The sequence below is a fragment of the Brienomyrus brachyistius genome, chromosome 23 (genome assembly GCF_023856365.1).
Source record: "Brienomyrus brachyistius isolate T26 chromosome 23, BBRACH_0.4, whole genome shotgun sequence".
Classification (NCBI taxonomy): Eukaryota; Metazoa; Chordata; class Actinopteri; order Osteoglossiformes; family Mormyridae; genus Brienomyrus; species Brienomyrus brachyistius.
This window is the reverse complement of record NC_064555.1, coordinates 2,045,932-2,067,023: the sequence shown is the minus strand read 5'-3', so window position 1 is coordinate 2,067,023 and position 21,092 is coordinate 2,045,932. Positions and strand designations below refer to the sequence as shown.

Sequence of the window (21,092 nt, the reverse complement as noted above, 5' to 3'; positions counted from 1 at the left end):
ATAGGAGTATTTGGTAAAAATGAGTTTCGGCGCCCCTGGCTGGAGGCTAACGGGAGTATTGAATTGAATTAGCCTCAGTTTTTCCTGAGGTCCTCAGCGCCATCTTCTGAACAAGACGCGTTACAGCAACAATTTAGATGCCGAATAATGCCAACATTACATACTGCAGCAATGCCGAAATGTTTTTTTTTTTTTTTTATTTATTTAGGGACTTTTTGGGATTGATTTTTGGTGGTTTTATTTTTTATTTTTTTTTCCATTTTCATTCGGGAGTGCGACAGTGGGGATCTGGTAACGAGGCTTGTGGGTCCTCCGTGCCTCATCGTTGCCACCCCTAATTAATTGGGGGGGGGGGTATAATAAAGGAAACATCTGCTCCTCACATTCAAAGAGCAAGGGTCACTGAGCCGGGGGGGTCGCCGTCGGGTCAGGATGGGTTACAAATACTGCCAGTTTATTTTTCTCGTGCGTGTGTGTGTGTTCTCTCCTGTGTTGGTAGGGGTGGGGGATCGGGTGGGACGGCATTAAACCACAATGCACTGTCTGATCACGTTGGATATGGATACTGAAGGATGTACCTACGAGTGCAGCTGCTGTCGTGTGACGGACTGCACTGGGAGCTGTTTGGCCCTTTGGTTTTCTTTTCGCTTTTTTTCCTTCTACCGAGCCAGAAGGCAATATAGACGGAGGAATCTTCAAGTCCTAAATACAAGCAGTTCCTTGTCATGCAGAATGTAAATATGATTTTTGATTTTTTTTTTTTTTTTTTTTTTTTTTTGTGTGTGTGGTGAAGCGCTCTTATGCATCCATGCTTCCACAGTAGAACGCTGACTACCTCAGCCGCGGGGCCGTGGCTGTGACGCCTGCCTGGTGCTCCACCCCCCCCCCCCCCACCCCTCCCCCGCGCGCTTCCACACCTCAGCCCACCCGCCCTCCCAGGAATGCTTCTCTGCATGAGGCAGCGTGTGGTGCTGCTGCTCTGACGAGGGGCACAAGTGTCTCTTTTTTTTTTTTTGTTTTCTTTTTTTTTTCCTTCACGATTTATGATCTACCTCCTTACACAGGTGTTGAATTAGAGGCCTGTTTTTTAATTTTTTTCTCCTCTGCCCCCCCCTCCCCGTTAGACTTAGGCTCATTTTTCCAAGAAGTGTACAAATTTAGAATTGAAAAGGGGAAGAATTATCAATTTTTTTTTCTTGCATTTAGTAATGATTTAAAGAACTAGTCCTTCCCTTCCCCTTTGTTTCAATACATAGTTGCTTCATTTTGCATAGATTTGTGAATGAAATGGTCAATACTTTTTTACTTTTTTTTTTCTTCCCCTCTGAGTGGAACAGTCAGGCTTGGGTTTGACGGGTTTAAAGTCAACTTTTCTTTTTCTCTTACTTCCCCATTTCATTATCACAGATGAGTTTATACAGATTCGTTTGGAGTGATTTATCTAGGCTGTGTGGTAAATCATGTTTCTATTGGAGTAACTGATTTGGGGATGGTTCAATGCGGCCCTGTAAAGCGCAAATCATCTGTCGAACTGTACTTGTGTGCCCCCCTCCCCCCCAAAACACAGCTTAACTTGTCAAATGCCTCTGAAATAAAGAAAATTTGGCTCCTATCTGATTATCCCTCTTGTCTGAACACACACAAAGCTCTTGAGTGAGGTGCCTTCAAGCAAGAACACAAGGCAGAATAAGCAGATTTTATTGAACAACCTCTTATGCCTCAAATGTTATGAATTATATTGAACAAGGTGCCTAGACGCACAATTCTCATGTAGTCTTATATGGAGTTATAAGTAACGGTACCACTCTAGTCATGTTAACTGTGTCAGGGTGCAGTAGTTACACAGGATGGAGCATTAGCCCATCGTTTGCTTGTTAGTTCCCAAAGCTGTTTCATGAGTTGCGTTTTCCAGGTTTGGGTTCTTTTAGCATGTATAGGATAAGCGTAAAGCGTGCATTTTTGTGGTGTTTCATACTGCAGGATTCCCCAATTCCAGTCCTGGAGGGCCCAGTCTGCACCACAGCTTGCAGATTTCCCTGCTCGGACACTCCTAATAAACCTGGTAATTGGCCAGTGAGCCGAGTAAGATGCGTTCTGCTAGGGAAATCGGCAAAGTGTTGCAGACTAGCCCGTCGACCGGGATGGGGGAGCCCTGCAATACAGCTTCCTGTTAATTTTATTTTATTTTTTTTCCCCCTCCTCCCCCGGTTAAGGAACTGGTACACAATATGTTGTGGCTACTCTGAAACTCTCTTGGCCTCAACTCATGCCCATCCGTGATACTGAACCACCGGTGTGGTTGAAAGGCCTGGCTCTCCTGCTTCGAACCTCCTAGATGGAGCGCGGGTCACTCAGCAGGTGGCTCTTCTCCTCGTTTGCCCGGAAGAGCGCCACCTTCAGCTGGCCGAGACGTGCCCTCAGCTGCCGGCTCTGCTGTTCTGCTGCCGCCTCCCGCCTCACTGGCCTGTAAACCCTGTAACGTCTAAGGAGAGATTGGCAGCCTTTATTAGTGCCAAGGGGGAACAGCTAGGTGAACATGCCAAAGTAGTGAGCAGTAATGCTATTATTACGTGGTGGGTTTGTTTTGGTGCAGCACCTTCTATAGCCTTGGTGCGTGATGATTGGTTTGTCATGGCCTGGGACCTGAACCTAAGGCATCTCCTCAGACACGTACCTGTATGCCATGGATGCTATGAAGCCGAAGATTGCTGCCAACACAGCACTAGTGATCAGGACAACTGCTGCCGCCTGCATTGGTTTGGATACTGTGGAGAAAGTCTTGCGTTAAGTAGGGTATTTGTCCCAAGAAATTTGACTTGTCCTGATCGATCTTCCGTGGGTTTTGATTGGCCTTTGTCACCATTTCGTAGGCCAATCGTGGGTCTCCATGTTGACTCACCCAACCCTCCGCTTGCGATGGTGACGTGAGTGCTGGCCAGGGTGCGGCTGTGGGAGCCCGGTAAGCTGATGTTCACGCAGTAGGTTCCTGGCTGCTGGAAGGTGCGGTTCAGAGTCACCAGACACCTTTCTGAGGGTGGAACCGGGTCGCAAATGATGTCCTTCACCTGCTTGCAGGCGGGGTCTGAGATGATTGTGCAGGCTGAGGTAGGGATGCTAGAATCAGGGAGAATGACGATGGAAAACAGGGATACCTGAGTAAGTAATGCTGCTATTACTGTCCAAAATCCAGTCTTATTACTGACTTCAGTGCCTAAAGGGAAGTGCCTTTGCTGCATTTTAAATTTCATACATTCTCTTTATAACCAATAAAAAATTATATGGGAATAAAATTGCAACTGCAAATAGCTTTGGGGATGTTAAGTGGAAAATCAACATTTAAATAAGAAGCAGGCAAATGTGTAAGTATCTCCTTGTGAAGAAAATAGTGAGGCACTTAAACCAGGCTGTGCTGTATAAATGATCCTTTTCAGGAGAACTGCTGACGTTGAGGAGATTCACTCACCTGCCCAAACACTTAATGAGGAAGTTCACCGTGGCATTGGTCACCTTGGCTGCAGACACATCTACGATTGTAACAGCTTGCCTGTTCTTTTCTGTAGAATTCATTTCTGCAACATCCAATCCGAAGTTCAGACTCTGTACTGCTCAGGCAGTCTCTTAAAGGCTTAATGTCAAGTGTAACACTGTTTTCAGTCTTTATGACAGAAGATTAGTGACACCAAAGCTTATCCCATGTACATCAAGCAGTACCGGTCAAGTCCATGTCGCGCCACAGGCTAGTTTCATTGCTGACGTCCCTCAACTGAGACAAACGGCACTCTTCCACTGACACACAGGAACCAAGTCGTACCGCGAAGTGAGACTAGCTACGGCGGGGGCCCAGCTGGTGTCCGTTTTCAGCTGTAGAAGGGTCGCCTCGAGAAAGACGTTGCTGGGTTTGGGGAGCGACAGTGACGTAAAACGGAAGCGATGCTTATTTAGCGTTCACACGGTGTATTGTGCTAGTCAGACCACGAGAATCGCTCTTATGCTGGCATCCAAGGCTAGTGGAATTAGCATTTGCCTGCGTGAACCTACATTACGAATCCATTCTGTTCAGCTGTTGTACTTTTTTAAAGTAGGTGGCTGGAAATTTTCAAGTTTTGAATTATTGGGAATGCATCAATACATCACGATTTGTGAGACTATTAATGAATAATGTATAAAATATGGCCTTTTATTCCTTCAGATAATCCACACATATCAATGCTGATCACCGGTATCTACCTGCATTTTGACCGACCCAAATGGTGGTGACACAACCAGCTTGGTTTGGTCACGCTTTCGGCCCGGCTGGTAAGCAGCGTCACGTGAGTCCGGTTACGGCTCAGGCCATTTACAATGGAAAACCTTCGGTTCTCGGTACGGCTCGGTTCTTGATGGCAGTGGAAAAGCCCCAAAGGTGAAACTGCCTTGCCAAAACAATGCCCCCCCCCCGAAGATGTGGCGGTCTAGGGCAGCATGTGTCACCTAACTGCTAATGACATCAAATTACGTTATGTTACGTTAAACATGACCTATACCGATTTCAGTGTCATAGCTTCCTGGTGCCTGAAGGGATCTATATATGAATCTTACAGGAAGGGAGGGAATCAAACTGGCTTGAGCCTGCTGAGATGAGTTTGAGGTAGAGAATTCGATGTGTGAGAGACTATTGTGTGAGAAACGGCGTCTAGCATGGTCTCACCCACGATGAAGATCTCGGTCTCGAAATTGCCATACATATTGCGGTAACACGATGCACCCAAGCGATGGCTTTGAAGCCGAGGCGCCACGGTGGTCTTGGGGGAGGTGGAAGTCTTGTTGGAGCCTGTGGTCACCTCAGGAGCTGTGGTAGTCTGTGGCTCAGTTGAGGATTCTGTTGTCATGGTGGGATGAGTACTTGTCTGACCTGTGGTAGTGGCTTTCGCCAAGGTGGAGGACAGTTTCGTTTATGTTGTGCTGAAGCAGTAAAACAGATAGTGCTTCTCAAATAAGTATTTTAAAGCAGAGGTCTTGAAACTTTTTAACCGAAGAGCCAATTCACTGCCATTCAGATTTTTTGTCTACTGAATGTAGGGATGTTGACTACGCTTGGCAGGTAATTCGGTAATAACCTTATGCCATCAGTCAGTGTAAAACAGTACAATTTCTGGATAGTATGAAGGAACCGAAGGTTTTGTTTTAATTTTGAGTGTTTCTGTGGATACCAGCATAGGTGCATATTGGAAAAACATGTTATTGCAAAATGAACTGTCCATGCTGGTGGAAGCTTCAGTCAAATAACGATAGCGGGCTGTAGCTTGTGGAACCTTGTTGTAAAGCATAAACCCCACTTACTGCTTGATGACGTTTCTCCTGTACTTGTGGAAGTATGAGACTCTGTAAAGAGGGTTGTGATGATGGTTGGTGAAATAATAAAAGCACAACATTCACAAGCATCACAGATTGAGAAATGAGACGATGAGTGGAAGGTAACGTTCCAGGAACCACAGCTGTGCCCCTGGAGACCTGACGTTACCTGTGGTGGGTGAAGATGTAAAGCTGGTGGTCATGGGCGTCAGGGTGGGGGTCGGTGTCGGTGTGGGCGGGGGGCAGGGCACGGGGAAGGCGGCCTGTACGGTGAGCTTCACGGTAGCGTTGCCCACCATGCTGTAGGCGTGTACGGCCACGTTGTTCTGCGTGACCAGACGGTTGCCATCGCTGAAGTCCCACATGAAGTCCACAGAGGCGGCAGCTCTCAGATACTTGCTCGGGTCGTGGATCAGCACGTTGAAGATGATGTCCGAGTCCTTGATGAAGACGTTCTCTGACAGGTTAGCTGGCTTTTTCTGAGAGATATTCACAGCCAATGGGATTTTATCTGTGAGGATGCAAATAAAATGACATTTTACGCTTCTAAAACGAAATGGGTTCAGAAAGTCTTTTCTATTATATATTAAAAGGGATTTAGAAGGACTGCAACTTTTTTGACCATTTTGGCAATTTTTTTTATGTATTTGGGTCTAACACAACTTTCTCTTCAGTTTGTTAGTTTGTTACTTAAGTTTATGAATTATGATTTCATTGTTTTGTGTAGCAGATTAGTACTGGTAAACCAACAAAGCATTAAAAGAAACCAAATATCAGAAACCTTAGATTATTCTCCTTATTTGTACTCAAAGTGATTGACTGCTTTACAGAACTGTGTATGTGTTGAGCAGCAGAGCTTTCTGCTTTCAGACAATATTCATCAAACAATTCCGGGATAATCAGGTTCTGTTCAGCTATCCCGAGACGGCAGAACCCACCGGTGACAAAATAGATCCCACTGTCACTGGCCACAGGGCTGTACTTCCTGCGGGAGTGGCTCTGATACACCACGACCTCCATTATATCCGCGCCCAGCGTGATGTTCGTGGTGTTCAGCGTGAGGCTGGAGAAGGAGCCCCCACACGTTTGGTAGTACTGACCTGAGTGCAGAAGGGAACATCGGAGTGAAAAATGTAATGCTCAGATATCCTAGATACTGTGTGCCGTTCCTACTTAAAAACGTGTGTGTTCTTTACTACTTAGACATGATGCTGTCAAGATGAACTGCGATCAATCTTCATTTATAACATTCATTTGAGTTAATGATTTGACAACCAATACAATAGCTGAATGATTTCAAAAATTAAAGAAAACCCATTTGGTCCTTTAAAAATTGTATATTTGATGTTATTTGTGTGTTTTTCGTGTTAATGGTTACACAATAGCTCAAAGCTGACCAAGGAAAGCTTCCTGCTGCCTGCCGTCAAAAATCATTTGCACTGATTTGTCTGGTTGGCTGATCCCGCCTCCTCTGGTTATTCGGTCCCGTCTACTCCACGATCTCTCTAAACCAATCATTTTTCTTCCTGCCCTCAGAACATTTTTGTGCAAGTAAAACTCTCATGAGATTAATCTTTCGCTGGCGCAACACTCCTTACCCATCGTGTGCCACACGTAGATGTAGTTCCTGTGTCTCCAGTCATTCCTCTGCGGAAAGGGAGCCCCGTCGGGGAACACGTTGCACTTGGAAGGGTCTGGGCACTTGGCGAAGCCATAGTCCTCCATCCAGGAGGTCCAGCTGTACACATAGCCAGAACGCACCTGCCCGTCGTCTGTCAGCAGGGGTAGAAAACAATGGCGTAAGATAGGATCCAACGCCATGGCAAACTCTGAGGGTGATCAGAATGCAATTTTTACTTTTTTTGTATTTTTAAATCGCTGGTTTATTTAACCACTGAATCGTTCCACAATAATGACTGTAAACAGCGTCACTCACTTTGTTTTAATTAACTACTTTAATAGTTGCTCCAGCTTTAAAAATCGTTACCTGTTAGATATAAAATATCCTAATTACAATAAAAGATAAACAGCGCCTGTCCCCCCCATCTACAACTTTTACCGTTGCAACGCTCCCTCCCCCCCCCGATATCTTTAAGTTCCGATTTGTTTACAATTGTGTGTGCGGCATGTGACTGACTGGACTCCCATCCACGACGCCCTCTTCCTGGAGCAGGACCCCGGCTCACTATTATCCTGTGCAGGTAAAGTAGTTATGGGAGATCGAAGGGCTGTATACAGTGCATACCGTCCTTGCAATGCTCATCGAAAACGAGGTCGCCTCTGGCGTCCTCCTTCTGACACTTCGGAAACTGCAGAGTAGTGGTGAAGGTGATACACGATCCATTCATCGCGGGGCTGTCGCTTGTCAGATGCGCGACTATGGGTTTGCCTAAGGATGACATCTGATATAACATCGAGACAACATAACAAATGTTTTCTATGTATTTCGTAGCTTGTTTCGAGAGCCGTACCTGTCCTACGTCCGAATTCGCCCGATTTGAAAGGCGGATACAGGGTCTCGTCCCAGGGATTGCTGTCTGCACTCCATCCGGGTATTGCGGGAGATTTAAACGCATGAGAATGTGAGAACATGTCCCTGTATGCTTGGACGACAGGTGAAGGGAGAGATATTAAGTTGAGTTAATGTTCAAAATCCATAACCTCCGATGCTCAAAATGAAACAAATTTTTAAAATGCTGCGCAAATCGGATGAGTTATTTTAATTTTATAATGATGGAAATACATATCGCAGGCGTGGTTCGACATCTATCTAAGGATCCCCTTAAAATTTGAGTAGCCTGTGGTTTAATGGCACCGTAAACATTACTACGCTACGTCATGCAAACCTTGATAAACCCCCTGAAAATGTACTTAACAAACAAATAATAAAAACAAATTCAATGTGATCGCGGTTAACCAGCATGGTTTTCTACTCAAATTCTTACTGGACTATACGAAAATCACCGTTTTTCACCAATGCATGTTATGCAGTTCATTTTCGTTTTAAAGGACGAACGAGAGAGTAAGAACAGGAGTGAGCAAAAACACACCCATGTAAGTATATCCACAAGACACCTGCACATGACCGCTGACGATGCGAGTAATTGGGCGCATGGGACCGCGGCTAAGTGTCACTGGAGGTCGCTGCCTGTTAATCCCGATGTTTGCTCATCTTCGTTTCACGTATGTCACATTTTTTAAGCATCACTATTATAATAATGATTATTATTGTTATTTGTAGTAATAGCATGCCATCTGGTAATATTAGTAGACAAAAATCGGTAACTTTATTTGATTACATAGCCGTTACTTACTTTTTCGCCCATCGGCTCGCAGAATACCAGTCGTGCAAAGCAAAACAAATATCTCTCGCAAGGCTCCCATTCTGAATCTGAAGAGAAATTTCTTGCTCTTTCAGCAAACGCAAGAAATTTGCAGCCCGGATGCTGTCGGACCTCCTTACTTCGCAACTGCTCCCCCAGAATTACACACTTCCAATCCACTTCTTCCATAATTTAATAGCCCAGATTTAATCATGTGATGTTTATAACGAGTCACAGCCCGTCTCTTGTTAGTTTCCTCAAAACGCTCATGCGTTGTGACTCTGTGGACTTTTCCCCTGTTTTCTGCTGTGTAAGATCCAAAGCCGATAAATATTTCCCTTTTTTCCTTTGATCAGAAACTTCATTATATATATATATATATATATATATATATATATTCCTTTTATGAAAATGTAGAATTGATGTAACCTAGGTTATAGATTCAATAATATCCGGTATTTAAAATATCATCGCAATAAATATAAATTACAAAATGTTTCTCAGTGTGTAAAATGGAAGAATAAAGTGCTACAATTTTAGCTGTACGGTCTTTTATATGTTATTTGATTAGTGTTTTCTGGTGAACAGTTCCGCTTTTTAGTTTTCATATAACGCTTTGATTATATGTAATTGTTTATGGTTCCATACCTTTATTTAATTACTTTTTAATTTACTTTACATTTATTTGTTTACACATATATTTGATACAATTATCAAAACCGGGCAATGCAAACGGTACATTTCTATTTGTATTTTTAATACCTCTAATAATAATTTCTTCCCTTAAAGAGAAGGAGTCCTCAACACCCCCGGTAGAATTCGTCCAGATTTTTCTGTCCGTTTATCTTACCTTTAGACTATCTAAATAATATAGTTTTCGGGGGGCGTTTGCATCTACTTTGAGGTCTGAATAATATCAGTTCAAATCGTGAAGAAGTAATCAAATCAAGTTGCTGTATCGATATACGGTTAAAAATGTTTTGATTCCGAAAAAAAATGCTTTTAATAATTTAAATATTTATGTCTTAAAGAATTTTATATTAAAATTGCTATATGCTTGGAATCTGGTTGAGTTCCGTATTTCACTGTGTGGTAATAAGTGAGGTGACCATTTGTGGCTTCTAACGTGCATGGCGGAACTTGTGCAATATCTGAGCAACAGGGATCATCTGATGTTAAGTTCGCTGGCGGCTGACAGCTGATTTTATACCTTGTGAACAGGAAACACAAGTTGGCAAGTCTGATGTCTGACACGAGTTCTTTAAAAACGCGGTATCATAAAATTGCTGTCTCTTGTGCTTTCTGCGTGCATGCAAGTGACTAAATGGATTAGTTCTCTCTGTATAACCGAGCATTAATCCATCTGTGGTTAACGATGAAATGAAAATGACCATATGTCCTTCGGCCTCGAAAGACTGATGAGAGATAGAGGCTGTAACACCCCAATCCAGTTCGCATTGTTCGCAAGGTTAGACTATATATTCAAAAATTAACAAAGGACGCTTGTAATTGTATATAATTTCGCATTTGTCCGGTTGGATTACATGGTTGGATACACGGGGCGTATAGGAACCGGGTAGGGGTGCAAGGATTACGTGTGCCACCCAGTATTTATAACTTTATTCGCCCCCTGCGATAAATATACCCCTGTATTTAAATTATACAGTTTTATCCCATCCACCCACCCCCATTATCAATCTCCCTTCCATACCGTTAACTGGATATCTTTCTGGGTTTGTCCTGTTACACAGTAAACCGCAAGGCATCATCAACCAAAACAAACTGTATCGAGATGAGCTTCGGTAGCATCAAAATCAAATTAGATACATTTCTGCAAACTCATAAGCTAATACTTTTTAAATGTTCTCTAAAAATGATACAGGTATAAGTAGTTTTAGCTCCTATTTTGTTAAGACAATCAAAAAATATCCTAAAATATCATGAAATAACACGCATAATACCTTTTATAATCATTATAATTTTGTAATGTCAAACACCTTTAATTGTTCATTTATTATAGATACATTTATAATATCTTAAAATTATTATAACACGTATTTTTCAATCCATGATATATTTGACATAACACTATAAAGTACACTTATCAAACGCCTATTAAACGTGAAACACGATAAATTATAGCGCGAGTGATTAACAGTATTTGGATAATATTCCCTATTCGATATCATACGGTTATCCTATTACAAATTAGGGTCCGTGAACCGTTACAACTAATCTCATGATACGGAGGTTGAAAACACCAGGGAATAAAGATGCAGTTAAGACTGCACGTGTCACAGAGTATAAATAATAAATAATAAAGTGGCTGAGTTGGATGCGGTTATTTTACATGCATTTTAGCCACGCCCCTTTTCTGTTCAAACAAATTAATGCCGAATTTAGTAGCTGTATATAGCTAGACAGTATAGACGTCGAACCCAATGCACTGCACCGTCTAGAAAGCAGAGACGCAGGAGGAGCGGTCTCACGGCACACTGTCAGAAAAAAGCCGAGCAGATTGTCTCTTTGCTTGTCACTGGGGCTGCACCCTCAAGGGTCCGCCAATTGTACCCTATAGCTGCTTAATGTACCGTTTAAGATACAGAAATGGAACATTGGGGTACATTAACCTTGTTTGTACCTTGGGGGTGTTCCTCTGAGTACATTTCTATACCGTAAATTAGACTAAAAGGTGCATTTACCTACAGCTATAAAAACAATCGCTTTGATTAAAACGTCAGCGACGGAACTTTATAGGCCAGTAAAATTACCGAGACACTTTTCTTGTAATGTCATGCTTTTGTTGAGTGACCTCATCAAAAATGTCGGTCGTTTATTTTCCATTTTGTTCTGCACCGTATGAATTTAAAGCAATACAGGCAGTAACAAGAGGCAAGAACCACAATCCCAGGATTTGTATTATTAGATTGGCTGGATTTTACCGGTTCGTGTTGTCAGGAGATGTGTGATAAAATTCGGTTTTTATGAAGAATGAGGGAGGTCAGCAAGCGCCACCTAGTGCATGTATCTAGCAACGCCGCATGCATTTGAAAAAATGCAATGTTATATAACAACACCGTTTTCCAGCACTTTTACGGAGCAACAGAAACAATTTCTTTAATTTATATTCTGCCACTATTTGTTATATATGCCTATACAAAATTATTATATTAGACGTATTTGTGTTTTATTGATATATAAATCACAATGGAGATATCATGTTTTCCTTATGCATATATGTGGAAACTATTGACTGAATTTATCATGGTCTTGAGAACTAGGCCCACTGACGTGTTTTGTCTTCATACAAAATATATAATAAGCTTTAACAATTTCCTGGTTTTGTAATTGACATAGGTGCTAAGCAATCGGGCGAACACTCCTTAAATCCCGCGTGATCGTACAGACGCTGAGACACGGATTTCCGCTGAGCCAATGGAACTCGCCAATTCTAAATTCTTCAAATTCCGTGCCTGTCAGACCAATCATGTGGATAGACGCTCGTAAGGTTGTATTTCTCTAAAGACCCGGTGATTCACGGCTTGTTAAAGTTAGTTTTTGGCATGGCTGAGGCAATATGGGATCCTTGTCCTATACTGTAGGTATTGTGCCCCACCAGAATCTGCATCCACAGTAGGTTAATGAGGTGCGTACTCAGGAATTACAAACTTCTCAGCACACGGAATAATGAATGGATGTGAAGGGCCGCCGAGGCGCCTCTGTCGGATTTATAGCGCTGGCGGGAGGAAAAAGTAACATAAATCCAGTGGAAATAAATTTCGTACTGAGTCACCTTCTGGAGTTTTGCGGGTCACAGAGCAGGCGTTTTGGGGGAGTGAGTCTGGAAGAATAACGCCGCCCAGTCTGCGTCCCCAACCTGGCAATGGCGAGATGATGAATGGAGGATATACCAGCGTCTGAATGGATCTGGTAGTCGGTGCTTACGGGTGTGGGAAGTAACGCAAAAATAACGATTCGTTACCCCCGGATAGGATATTTTAAAAAATGTGGTGAAATGATAAAATAAAATTCACCAGTTGCTTAACAGAAATTTCAAGCCTATATCACTATTGTTAATCGTTTTTTGCCTGTAACTTAGAGCATCTTAATGATACAATGAGTTTTGTTGGTGGCAGGAGGGAGATTTTAAAAGATCATTTTTATACACACCACCAATTTTCTTCGGTCGAGTACATTTACAGCTGTATAGCTATTCGTACTTCGTACCCGGCTGAATGGTCACCGATGAAAGCGGATTAAAGTCCTCTACAGATCTGACGGCATTAGCCTTCAAATGCTTGCCGTTAACTACGGAACGACACACCACCGATAGGAAGGTCACCAAGAAGACACAGATAAATCAATGTCGGTTAAAACATGCTCACAGAGTAAAACAGAAAACGAGCTCATCTGAAGTGTGTCCGTTTTAGAGTGTATGTCGTCATGAGGGTTAATGTGAACGAGATGCTGTGAAATATGAGTTTGTATTATGGTCTGGAATGCGGGCTGGGAAAATTATGGGAAAATGAAAACGTATCTGAGCAGAATTTATGGAAAATTTGCCACACAGGTGGACTAGTCATTAAGCAGGAATGTTTTATTCCACACGACTGTCTGCATGGACTGCCGCTATGTCCAGATGTCTGTATGCTTCCCTGGGTTTTCCCGTACCACTTATCTTACTGAAATGTCCCATCATAGATTCTGCACCACAAAACTTATTTTCTCGTCTTTCTAAAGCGAATACATATAATTTTCGCTTCGATCCTAATCAAACGCCTACATTTTAATATTCTTACATTTTTTCACATTGTGATTCGGACATCATATTTGAACAATAGATTATCATTCTCGTTATTGTTAGTGAGCAAATATAACTATGTTCTGGAAGAAATAACTTGTTTAAATGATGATTAAAACGATGTCGATCAAGCGCCCTGTTGGATTACTTAAATTGTGAATCTTTTATATTGCATCAATCTTTGTGGTAGCCTTCTGAATGTGACTAGGTGTGTTCTTATGCAGTACCTTATAATAATCACCCTTTCACTGCTGTCATTAATTAAAAAGGCGGGGATTAACTTCAACGTTTCAGGTTTTTTAAATGACAGATTTGGGGGGGGGGGGGAGTCAGGATTCGTGTAAAAATCAAAGGTCACCAGCTTGCCTTCGGTAAAGTTTGAGGAGTGTAGGTCTAGCCTATACAACAAACTGACAAGGAGGTCTGGGGTCTAACTACTTGTTTATTTTACAAAAATGCACAAATCACTTCTGAAGAAGAAGAGGAAAAAGAAGAAGAAGACACAGCAAAGTGAAGTTCGCCAGCAATCAGTTTGAACTAAAGGAGTCGTGTGTGGTGCTGCTCAGGAAAACGAGCGCAAGCAGGGCAGCCGTGCAGCTGCGAGAAACGGCGTTCGTGTGTATCCGCCTCCCCGGCGCGAGAACACGTTAGGTCACATAAAACCTCACATAAAAATCTGAAAGAATCAGGAAATCCAAACTGGAATTCCTCTCACCACTGGCCAGTTTCTCAGGTCTCAGTGTCAATATCAAATGTCATTTCAATGTCAAAGTAATTATTCACTCCCATCAGCAGCAATCGACTGTTAATTAACCGTTTTATTGGTGGTTCTGTCCGAAGTGCGGTAGTAAACATTAGAAAACCTTGGATGATTGCCGAATTAAAATTCCACTCTTGATAAAACAATCCTTAGTTTTTGATCGTTATGAGTGATTACCTCTCGCACTAGGACCGGGAGGAATATTGGACGATGAATATTTTCATAAGGTCTTCTTGGGGTTGTGCTAAAGATTGGCAGCAAAACGGGACTGAAAGCATTTAATATGACGTCCAGACTTTAAGTAGCCGCACATGAAGATTAATCGTGCGCTGTAGGAAACTGTCTCAGGACATTTAAAATATTATGAAAACGATATGAATTTAAAGAAAGGATTACAAAAAATGCTTGAATTCTAGGATTATAGTTGCGAATGAAAATAGGGAAATGATTTTACATTTAGGAGGACGACACAAAAACATTCCTTAGTAGGGAACAACTTGTTTTGCGTTGTCCCATGCTTATACTTAGGCGCGTCGTTTCCTTGCTATGAAGTTTCACGTCGTTTGTTCAGCATGATTTCCCGATGTAGGCACCAACTGTGTAGGTCACCGCTTCTCTGTTTCTGGCTGGTACTTGTCTTCGTCGTGGTGATGGTACTGTTCGTCGATCCACTTTTCACAGACTCGTCAAGGAAGACGGCAAGTTCCCACCATCGTCAAAGACATATCGGTTCTCACGACTTGGAGGTGATCGTGGACCCCAGAGACGAAGGTGCTCTGTCACATCTGGGATTTCTGAAAGATGATCAGCTAATAATTGCAACGTCAGGTCTTAGAAGGAATCCCCCTGGGCAAAAGATGAGTTACAAGGTGGTGCGATCAGACGCCAAGAAAGATACGGCTGTGCTCCCACCTGTGCACGGCGACCTGGGAAGAGCTGTGCGCCTGAAGCTGGACGAGCTGGAAAAAGACGCCGAGGACTCGGGAATTAAGAAACAGGGCTTCAACGAGGCAGTTAGTGAAAGAATTTCGCTCCGCCGAAAGCTCCCGGAGGTCCGCCATCCGGCGTAAGTGTCTGACATATACGTTGCATGAAAACGACAAAAGCAACAGCCAATAAATTCTTATAACCACATTTAAAAGTGCATTTTATTTCGCAGTGAAAACGACAGTCTCTGCTGAAAAGCATTTTAGCATTGTTTTTCAACATGCAGGCATTTAAAAGTTTGATCACCGTCCAGGCATCCGTTTATTCTCATTTTAAGTGTCCTTGTCCCGGCCAGGTGCCTTACTTGGCAGCACAGCGCCTCCCTCCCCTCCGCCACGGTGATCATCTGCTTCCATAACGAAGCCTGGTCCACGCTGCTACGGACTGTGCACAGCGTCCTGGACACGGCGCCCAGGCAGCACCTGCGGGAAATCATCCTGCTGGACGATCTCAGCCAGCACGGTGCGGTCGCCGTCATTCCGCTGTTTCAAGCTCTTAATGCAGTAAGAGTCTCTGCAATAAGCGCAGGCGGGGGTGTATTTAGAGAAAGTTATAGGCAGGAGAAACAGACGCAGGAAGGTTCCGAAGTAACTTCAAGGTTTTGATTAGTCCCACTCACCCCCCCCATATTACAGGGCACCTGAAGAGTTCTCTAGGAGAGTACGTGTCCAAGCTGGAGGGGGTGCGTCTGATCCGGAGCTTGCGGCGGCTGGGCGTGGCTGGCTGCCGCATGCTGGGCGCCGCTCGTGCCCTGGGTGAGGTCCTCGTGTTCCTGGACTCCCACTGCGAGTGCCAACGGGGCTGGCTGGAGCCGCTGTTGGAGCGTATCGCTGGGAACAGGTAGGGATATGGGATGTTTTATTTGGGGCGACTCTTCAGACCCCCCGGGACGCTCACTTGTCAAAAATGTTAGTAACTATGGTAACCAAAAAGTTTGCCACCTGCGTGTAGTCTAGATTTAATCCCCAATTAATCTCCAAATATCTTAAACCCATTCAACATGAGACTAACAATAAAAATCTTAAATAAAGTCTAAGTAAGTCGGGGCAGTGCAAACTGGGTTTGATTCCGCTGCCTTTGCTGATGTCACCATTAGGGCACTGAATGGTGACTCTGTAATCGGCCCCTTGGTTTGCCAGGAAGCTAAGCCGTTTGCCGGTTCATGGTTTGGAGGTGGAGTTGTGGGCGTGAGACTGTCAATGGGCTCTAAGGTGGCTGCTTGGATGGAGCTTCACACGTAACATTCAGAGCTGACTCGAGGCCTTTCCTTGCTCTCGGACTGAACCATTGCACCAATCCATCCCTTCCCCAGGAGTCGCATAGTATCCCCGCTAATGGACCGTATTGAGTGGAACACCTTCCAGTACAATGCGACAGCAGGCCTCATGAGGGGAGTCTTCGACTGGAACCTGGACTTCCACTGGGAAACACTGGCAGGACAGGAGGACCAGGAGCTCCCCATCCAGCCCATACAGTGAGAGCGAATGGTGTCTAAAACACACAGGCGTTTCAGCTGGGGTGACATATTCAGAAGAAATGAGCGACCCATGGTGGGTGGGATTAGCTTGCATTCTCAGCCATTGATTGGTCAGAAAGCTTGCCGAAAGCTTATTGGTTTACTGGTATATGAATTCCTGTTTTCATTGGTTTGAAGCATGTGGCAACTGAAGCTCCCAGCAATAAAACCCAAACCGGCTTTTCAAACTTCCCCGTCTGCCATCGCTAGCAAATGCAAAATATGCTAATTGGGCTGAAAAATCACAGACGGACCTCCTGTTAAGTCAGAATTCGGACTTTTTCATCTTCTTTAATGGTAGATTGCAGAAGCTGTTTAAAAAGCTCAGACTCACCCGATTATTACAGAACAAAGGAAAATACCCCCCCCCCCCCCCCCCCCCGATGAGACAGTGACAGCCGCTGTCTGTACATCATCAGTCTTTCTCCCAGCTGAGTCGTTACTGGCCTGTAACTGTAAATTAATGAGTGGTTCCACTTTACCACTCCTAACAACTGCCCTTTACTCAGTTCAGCTGCATTCACTGGCCCCCAATTCAGTTTATTTCTCTGCACCGTTGGTGCCCCCCCCCCCTCCCCCCGTCATGCAGAAAAAAGATGGCCTTGCCAGGAATAATGGGCTTATTTGGCCCATGCTCTGAAAGCAGAGAGGAATGAAAAGACTCGGGCTGGTTTGGCAGGTGAGCTGTCTGGTAATCGTGTACCCCCCCCCCCCACCTCTTCCCCAAGGAGTCCTGCTGTCGCTGGAGTTTTCGCCATCAACAAAAACTTTTTCCAGAGGATTGGGGCCTACGATCCGGGCATGGTGCTCTGGGGGGTTGAGAACATCGAGCTGTCTATCAGGGTATGAGGAAATGTCCCCTCCTTGTGATCTGTCATGTCCTTCATGCTAAAAGGGTGCCATTGTACATGTCACCATATCATTGGGAATCCTGCGCCTCAGGTGTGGCTGTGTGGAGGGTCCATTGAGGTGGCCCCCTGTTCTCGTGTGGGACATCTGCATCACACGCATCTGCCCTACACCCTCCCTGACGATGATATCGTGGAGAGGAACAAGATCCGTGTAGCGGAAACCTGGCTGGACGAATACAGGAAGATCTTCTACGAGAGGAATATGATGGCCTACTTTATCTGGCGGGTGTGTGTCTCCGTGCCGAGACTCATAGGAAGCCCTGTGGGAGGTGTACGCGTTTGAGTGTGTTATTGAGGTGCAAGGGTGGTAGATGGGTATGACACAGGATTGTGTGGGGTGTCAGCAAGTATATATTGCTGCAGCTGGGAGCCGAGTGTCGAGTGGGAGGGGCAATGTCAAGTGGGAGGGGTAGGAGGGGTTTATAACAAGGGTTAGGGTATCGGATGATAACAGGACCTGTATTATAAACTCCTCCCACTTGACTTTGCTCCTCCCATGTGACATTGCTCCTCCCACTTGACATTGCCCCTCCCACTTGACATTGCTCCTCCCACTTGACATTCAGCTCCTGGCTGCAGTGACATGGCTCTCGGTCGTGTGTGGGTGTGCATGCCAGGGAGTGTGTGACTGTCAGTCCAATGCTGTGTCGGCAGTCCGAGAGCTTGAACTGCACTGAGAGGGTGAAGCTGAGAGGCAGTTTAGGCTGCAAGAACTTCCAGTGGTATCTGTCCAACGTCCATCCTGAGCGCTACGTCCCACAGGACCGGACCGGGCTCTCAGGAGAGGTAAGATTCGCTTATATCTGATATTCTCAGAGACAAATGAAATACACATTGTTTATAAATAACATATTCAGGAAGCATGTGGCAAGTAAGGAAATGCACCAATAAAGCTCTTTAGCGATATTATTGAATATTCCGCCTGAAATAATGAATAAAAAGTCATGCTGACATTGACAGTGGTCGATCGCAACGCTTCGCTTTATATAATGTTAATATTAGTATGTCTAAGCATAATGCTACCTGTGTGATGCTGTGATATCGTTGTACAAATGTCTGTCTGTCTGGTTTTAATATATTTTGTAACACCTGTATGCTTGAAGCTATACAATGTTGGCACTGGCTATTGTGCAGATTACAAGAAAGGGTGGGGGCCGTGGGGCAGGGCTGTGAATATTTCACCGTGCAGCGGTAATGGAAACCAGGTAACGTGTGACTTTTTTTCAGCTCACAGTCAACAGCGAATTGTGTTACATAATGTAAAATAAGTCTGAATTATGGGTATGAGATACGGTATAGCTGTGTCCTTGTTTCACTTATGGTAACTTTTATGTACTTTGGTGGCATTTTGCTGGTGCTAATGAGGAGCTGCAGTGCTGACGAGTCTGTAGTGAAGCTCTGTTAGAGCTATGGTTGATGAACCAGTAATGTCACATGATAGTCACATCTTGATCACATGATGGTCACATGTTGGTCACATGATGGTCACATGTTGGTCACATGATGGTCACATATACCTATGACTCCTCCCACAGCACTGTGAGTTGAACTCTCGGAGAGAGCTTCGCTGGGGGTCAACGGGGCAGCTGTGTTTTGACGTCCTAGGGGAGCAGGTTGTGCTCTCCAAATGCCCCCCGAGAGGCGACACAGACGCCAGGCTGCAGTGGAGCTTCACAAAGGTGAAAACGCCAAACAGGAGAGTCAGCTGGCATCCATGCCCCACCCAGGGGTTGCTGAGAACTCCCCCCCCGTTTAATCGGGTTTATTCCGATCTCAGAGCAGGCAGATCATCCACTTGCTGACAGAGAAGTGCATGGAGGCCGTAAAGGCGGGGGAAGATCCCAAGGCAAAGCCGGCTGAACAGGCCCAAGTCGCAGGAATCTGGGGGGCGCTCCTCCTCCGGCCCTGTCGCTCCCACCCCCGGCAGCAGTGGCACTTCGAACAGCTGGCTGACCTGAGAGGATCCTGAATGGGAAACGAGGCCATCGAGTCAACAAACGTCTCGTTACTAGACCGGTTTCAGTGTGAAATAACCGAGCGAATGCAGTGTTGTAATAACTGAGCTGATGTAGTGTTATAATAACCGAGCTAATGCAGTGAGTAATAACCGAGCTGATGCAGTGTTGTAATAACCGAGCTGATTCAGTGTGTAATAACCGAACTGATGCAGTGTGTAATAATCGAGTTGATGCAGTGTGTAATAATTGAGCTGATTCAATGTGTAAAAACCAAGCTGATGCAGTGTGTAAAAACTGAGCTGATGCAGTGTGTAATAACCAAGCTGATGCAGTGTGTAATAATCGAGCTGATGCAGTGTGTAATAATTGAGCTGATTCAGTTTGTAATAACCAAGCTGATGCAGTGTGTAAAAACTGAGCTGATGCAGTGTGTAATAATTGAGCTGATTCAGTTTGTAATAACCAAGCTGATGCAGTGTGTAAAAACTGAGCTGATGCAGTGTTGCATAATGAGCCTCATGTGATGGCATTTGTGGCAGAATGACAGTTTGGAGTAATTCATTAGAGCTGGTCAGAAAATGAAAATGTCCCTTTTTCCCAGTTCTGTGTGGCTCTCAGTTTGATGTAACCCCCCCCCCCCCCCCCCCCCATTTTTGCCTGTCCAGATGGCTTGAAGGCAGGCTGAGCGTCCCTCTGATGCAGCTCGTGGCAAGCATCTAATCACACCGGCATGTTTTTTATACTCAGTGGGGACATTGTGCCTTGCATGAGCGAGGAGCTCCCATTGGACGACCGGTGCATCATGTGCTGTAAACATCCGGTGCTGCTGCAGAACAATGCCAGATGTGCTGTTTTCTACAGGTGTCCCTTACATTTCTGGGCATAGTGTCTGTACAAGTGATTCATTACTGGACGAGATGGCATTACCCACACTAAAAAGGGATGCAGTGGTCCCTGGAAAGTGCAGTAGGTATGTGTTAGAAGTCGATTATTGCACGTTTAATACGGAAAACCACTCTTACAGTTTTCAAATTGACTGACTCTGTAGAATATGCATTTTTATAAAAAAAAAACAGCCTAGGCTGCCTTGTATTTGGCTTCACTATTGTTCTAAGAAAATGGAAAAGTGGTACCTGCCATTTTACCCACTGTGCTGTGACCTAAGGTAGCCAACTGAGGCGAATCAGTCATTAATTATTTTAATTAAAAGTAATAAGAAACAGAAAAGGGCTAACTACTTTTACTTGGTGTATTAAATGTCCATAAAATCAATTAGTTCTTTTATTATCGTTGTAAGATATCTAGAAATATAAAATGTTTTAATAAAAGCAGTTTGAAAATACGTGTGATTTGTATGCTTTTTTGTCTTAGAATTTTCATTAAATACCGAAAATTAAATAGCATTAGTATTATATATGTGTTATTCTTATGATATCCACAGGTGCTTATAATAATGCGATAAGCGTAACGACTACGAGGTAATATATACATACATACAGTTAGAT

At 44.1% G+C, this 21,092-nt stretch overlaps 2 protein-coding genes across 3 annotated transcripts; one reads left to right on the top strand and one right to left on the bottom strand.

The window, feature by feature from the left end:
• Positions 1 to 2,200: 2,200 nt before the first annotated feature.
• On the bottom strand, positions 2,201 to 8,829 carry gpnmb (glycoprotein (transmembrane) nmb). Its single transcript, XM_048994318.1, has 12 exons — positions 8,646 to 8,829; positions 7,803 to 7,934; positions 7,577 to 7,720; positions 6,930 to 7,103; positions 6,270 to 6,431; positions 5,501 to 5,842; positions 5,320 to 5,361; positions 4,688 to 4,903; positions 3,464 to 3,569; positions 2,900 to 3,114; positions 2,675 to 2,765; positions 2,201 to 2,482 (listed from the first exon to the last, which is right to left on the bottom strand). The coding sequence occupies exons 1-12, from the start codon at positions 8,713 to 8,715 to the stop codon at positions 2,332 to 2,334; spliced, it is 1,845 nt and encodes a 614-aa protein (XP_048850275.1). The 5' UTR covers positions 8,716 to 8,829; the 3' UTR covers positions 2,201 to 2,331.
• Positions 8,830 to 14,480: 5,651 nt separating this feature from the next.
• On the top strand, positions 14,481 to 20,929 carry LOC125719542 (polypeptide N-acetylgalactosaminyltransferase 15-like). 2 transcript variants are annotated; one of them, XM_048994414.1, is made up of 10 exons: positions 14,481 to 15,281; positions 15,498 to 15,664; positions 15,838 to 16,042; positions 16,515 to 16,676; positions 17,447 to 17,561; positions 17,661 to 17,855; positions 18,284 to 18,415; positions 18,733 to 18,834; positions 19,165 to 19,308; positions 19,407 to 20,929. In XM_048994414.1, the coding sequence occupies exons 1-10, from the start codon at positions 14,788 to 14,790 to the stop codon at positions 19,596 to 19,598; spliced, it is 1,908 nt and encodes a 635-aa protein (XP_048850371.1). In that variant the 5' UTR covers positions 14,481 to 14,787; the 3' UTR covers positions 19,599 to 20,929. The 2 variants fall into 2 exon arrangements, with proteins under 2 accessions (XP_048850371.1, XP_048850372.1); XM_048994415.1 differs by lacking the exon at positions 19,407 to 20,929 and having other exon boundaries at positions 18,764 to 18,834; positions 19,165 to 19,300.
• Positions 20,930 to 21,092: the final 163 nt, after the last annotated feature.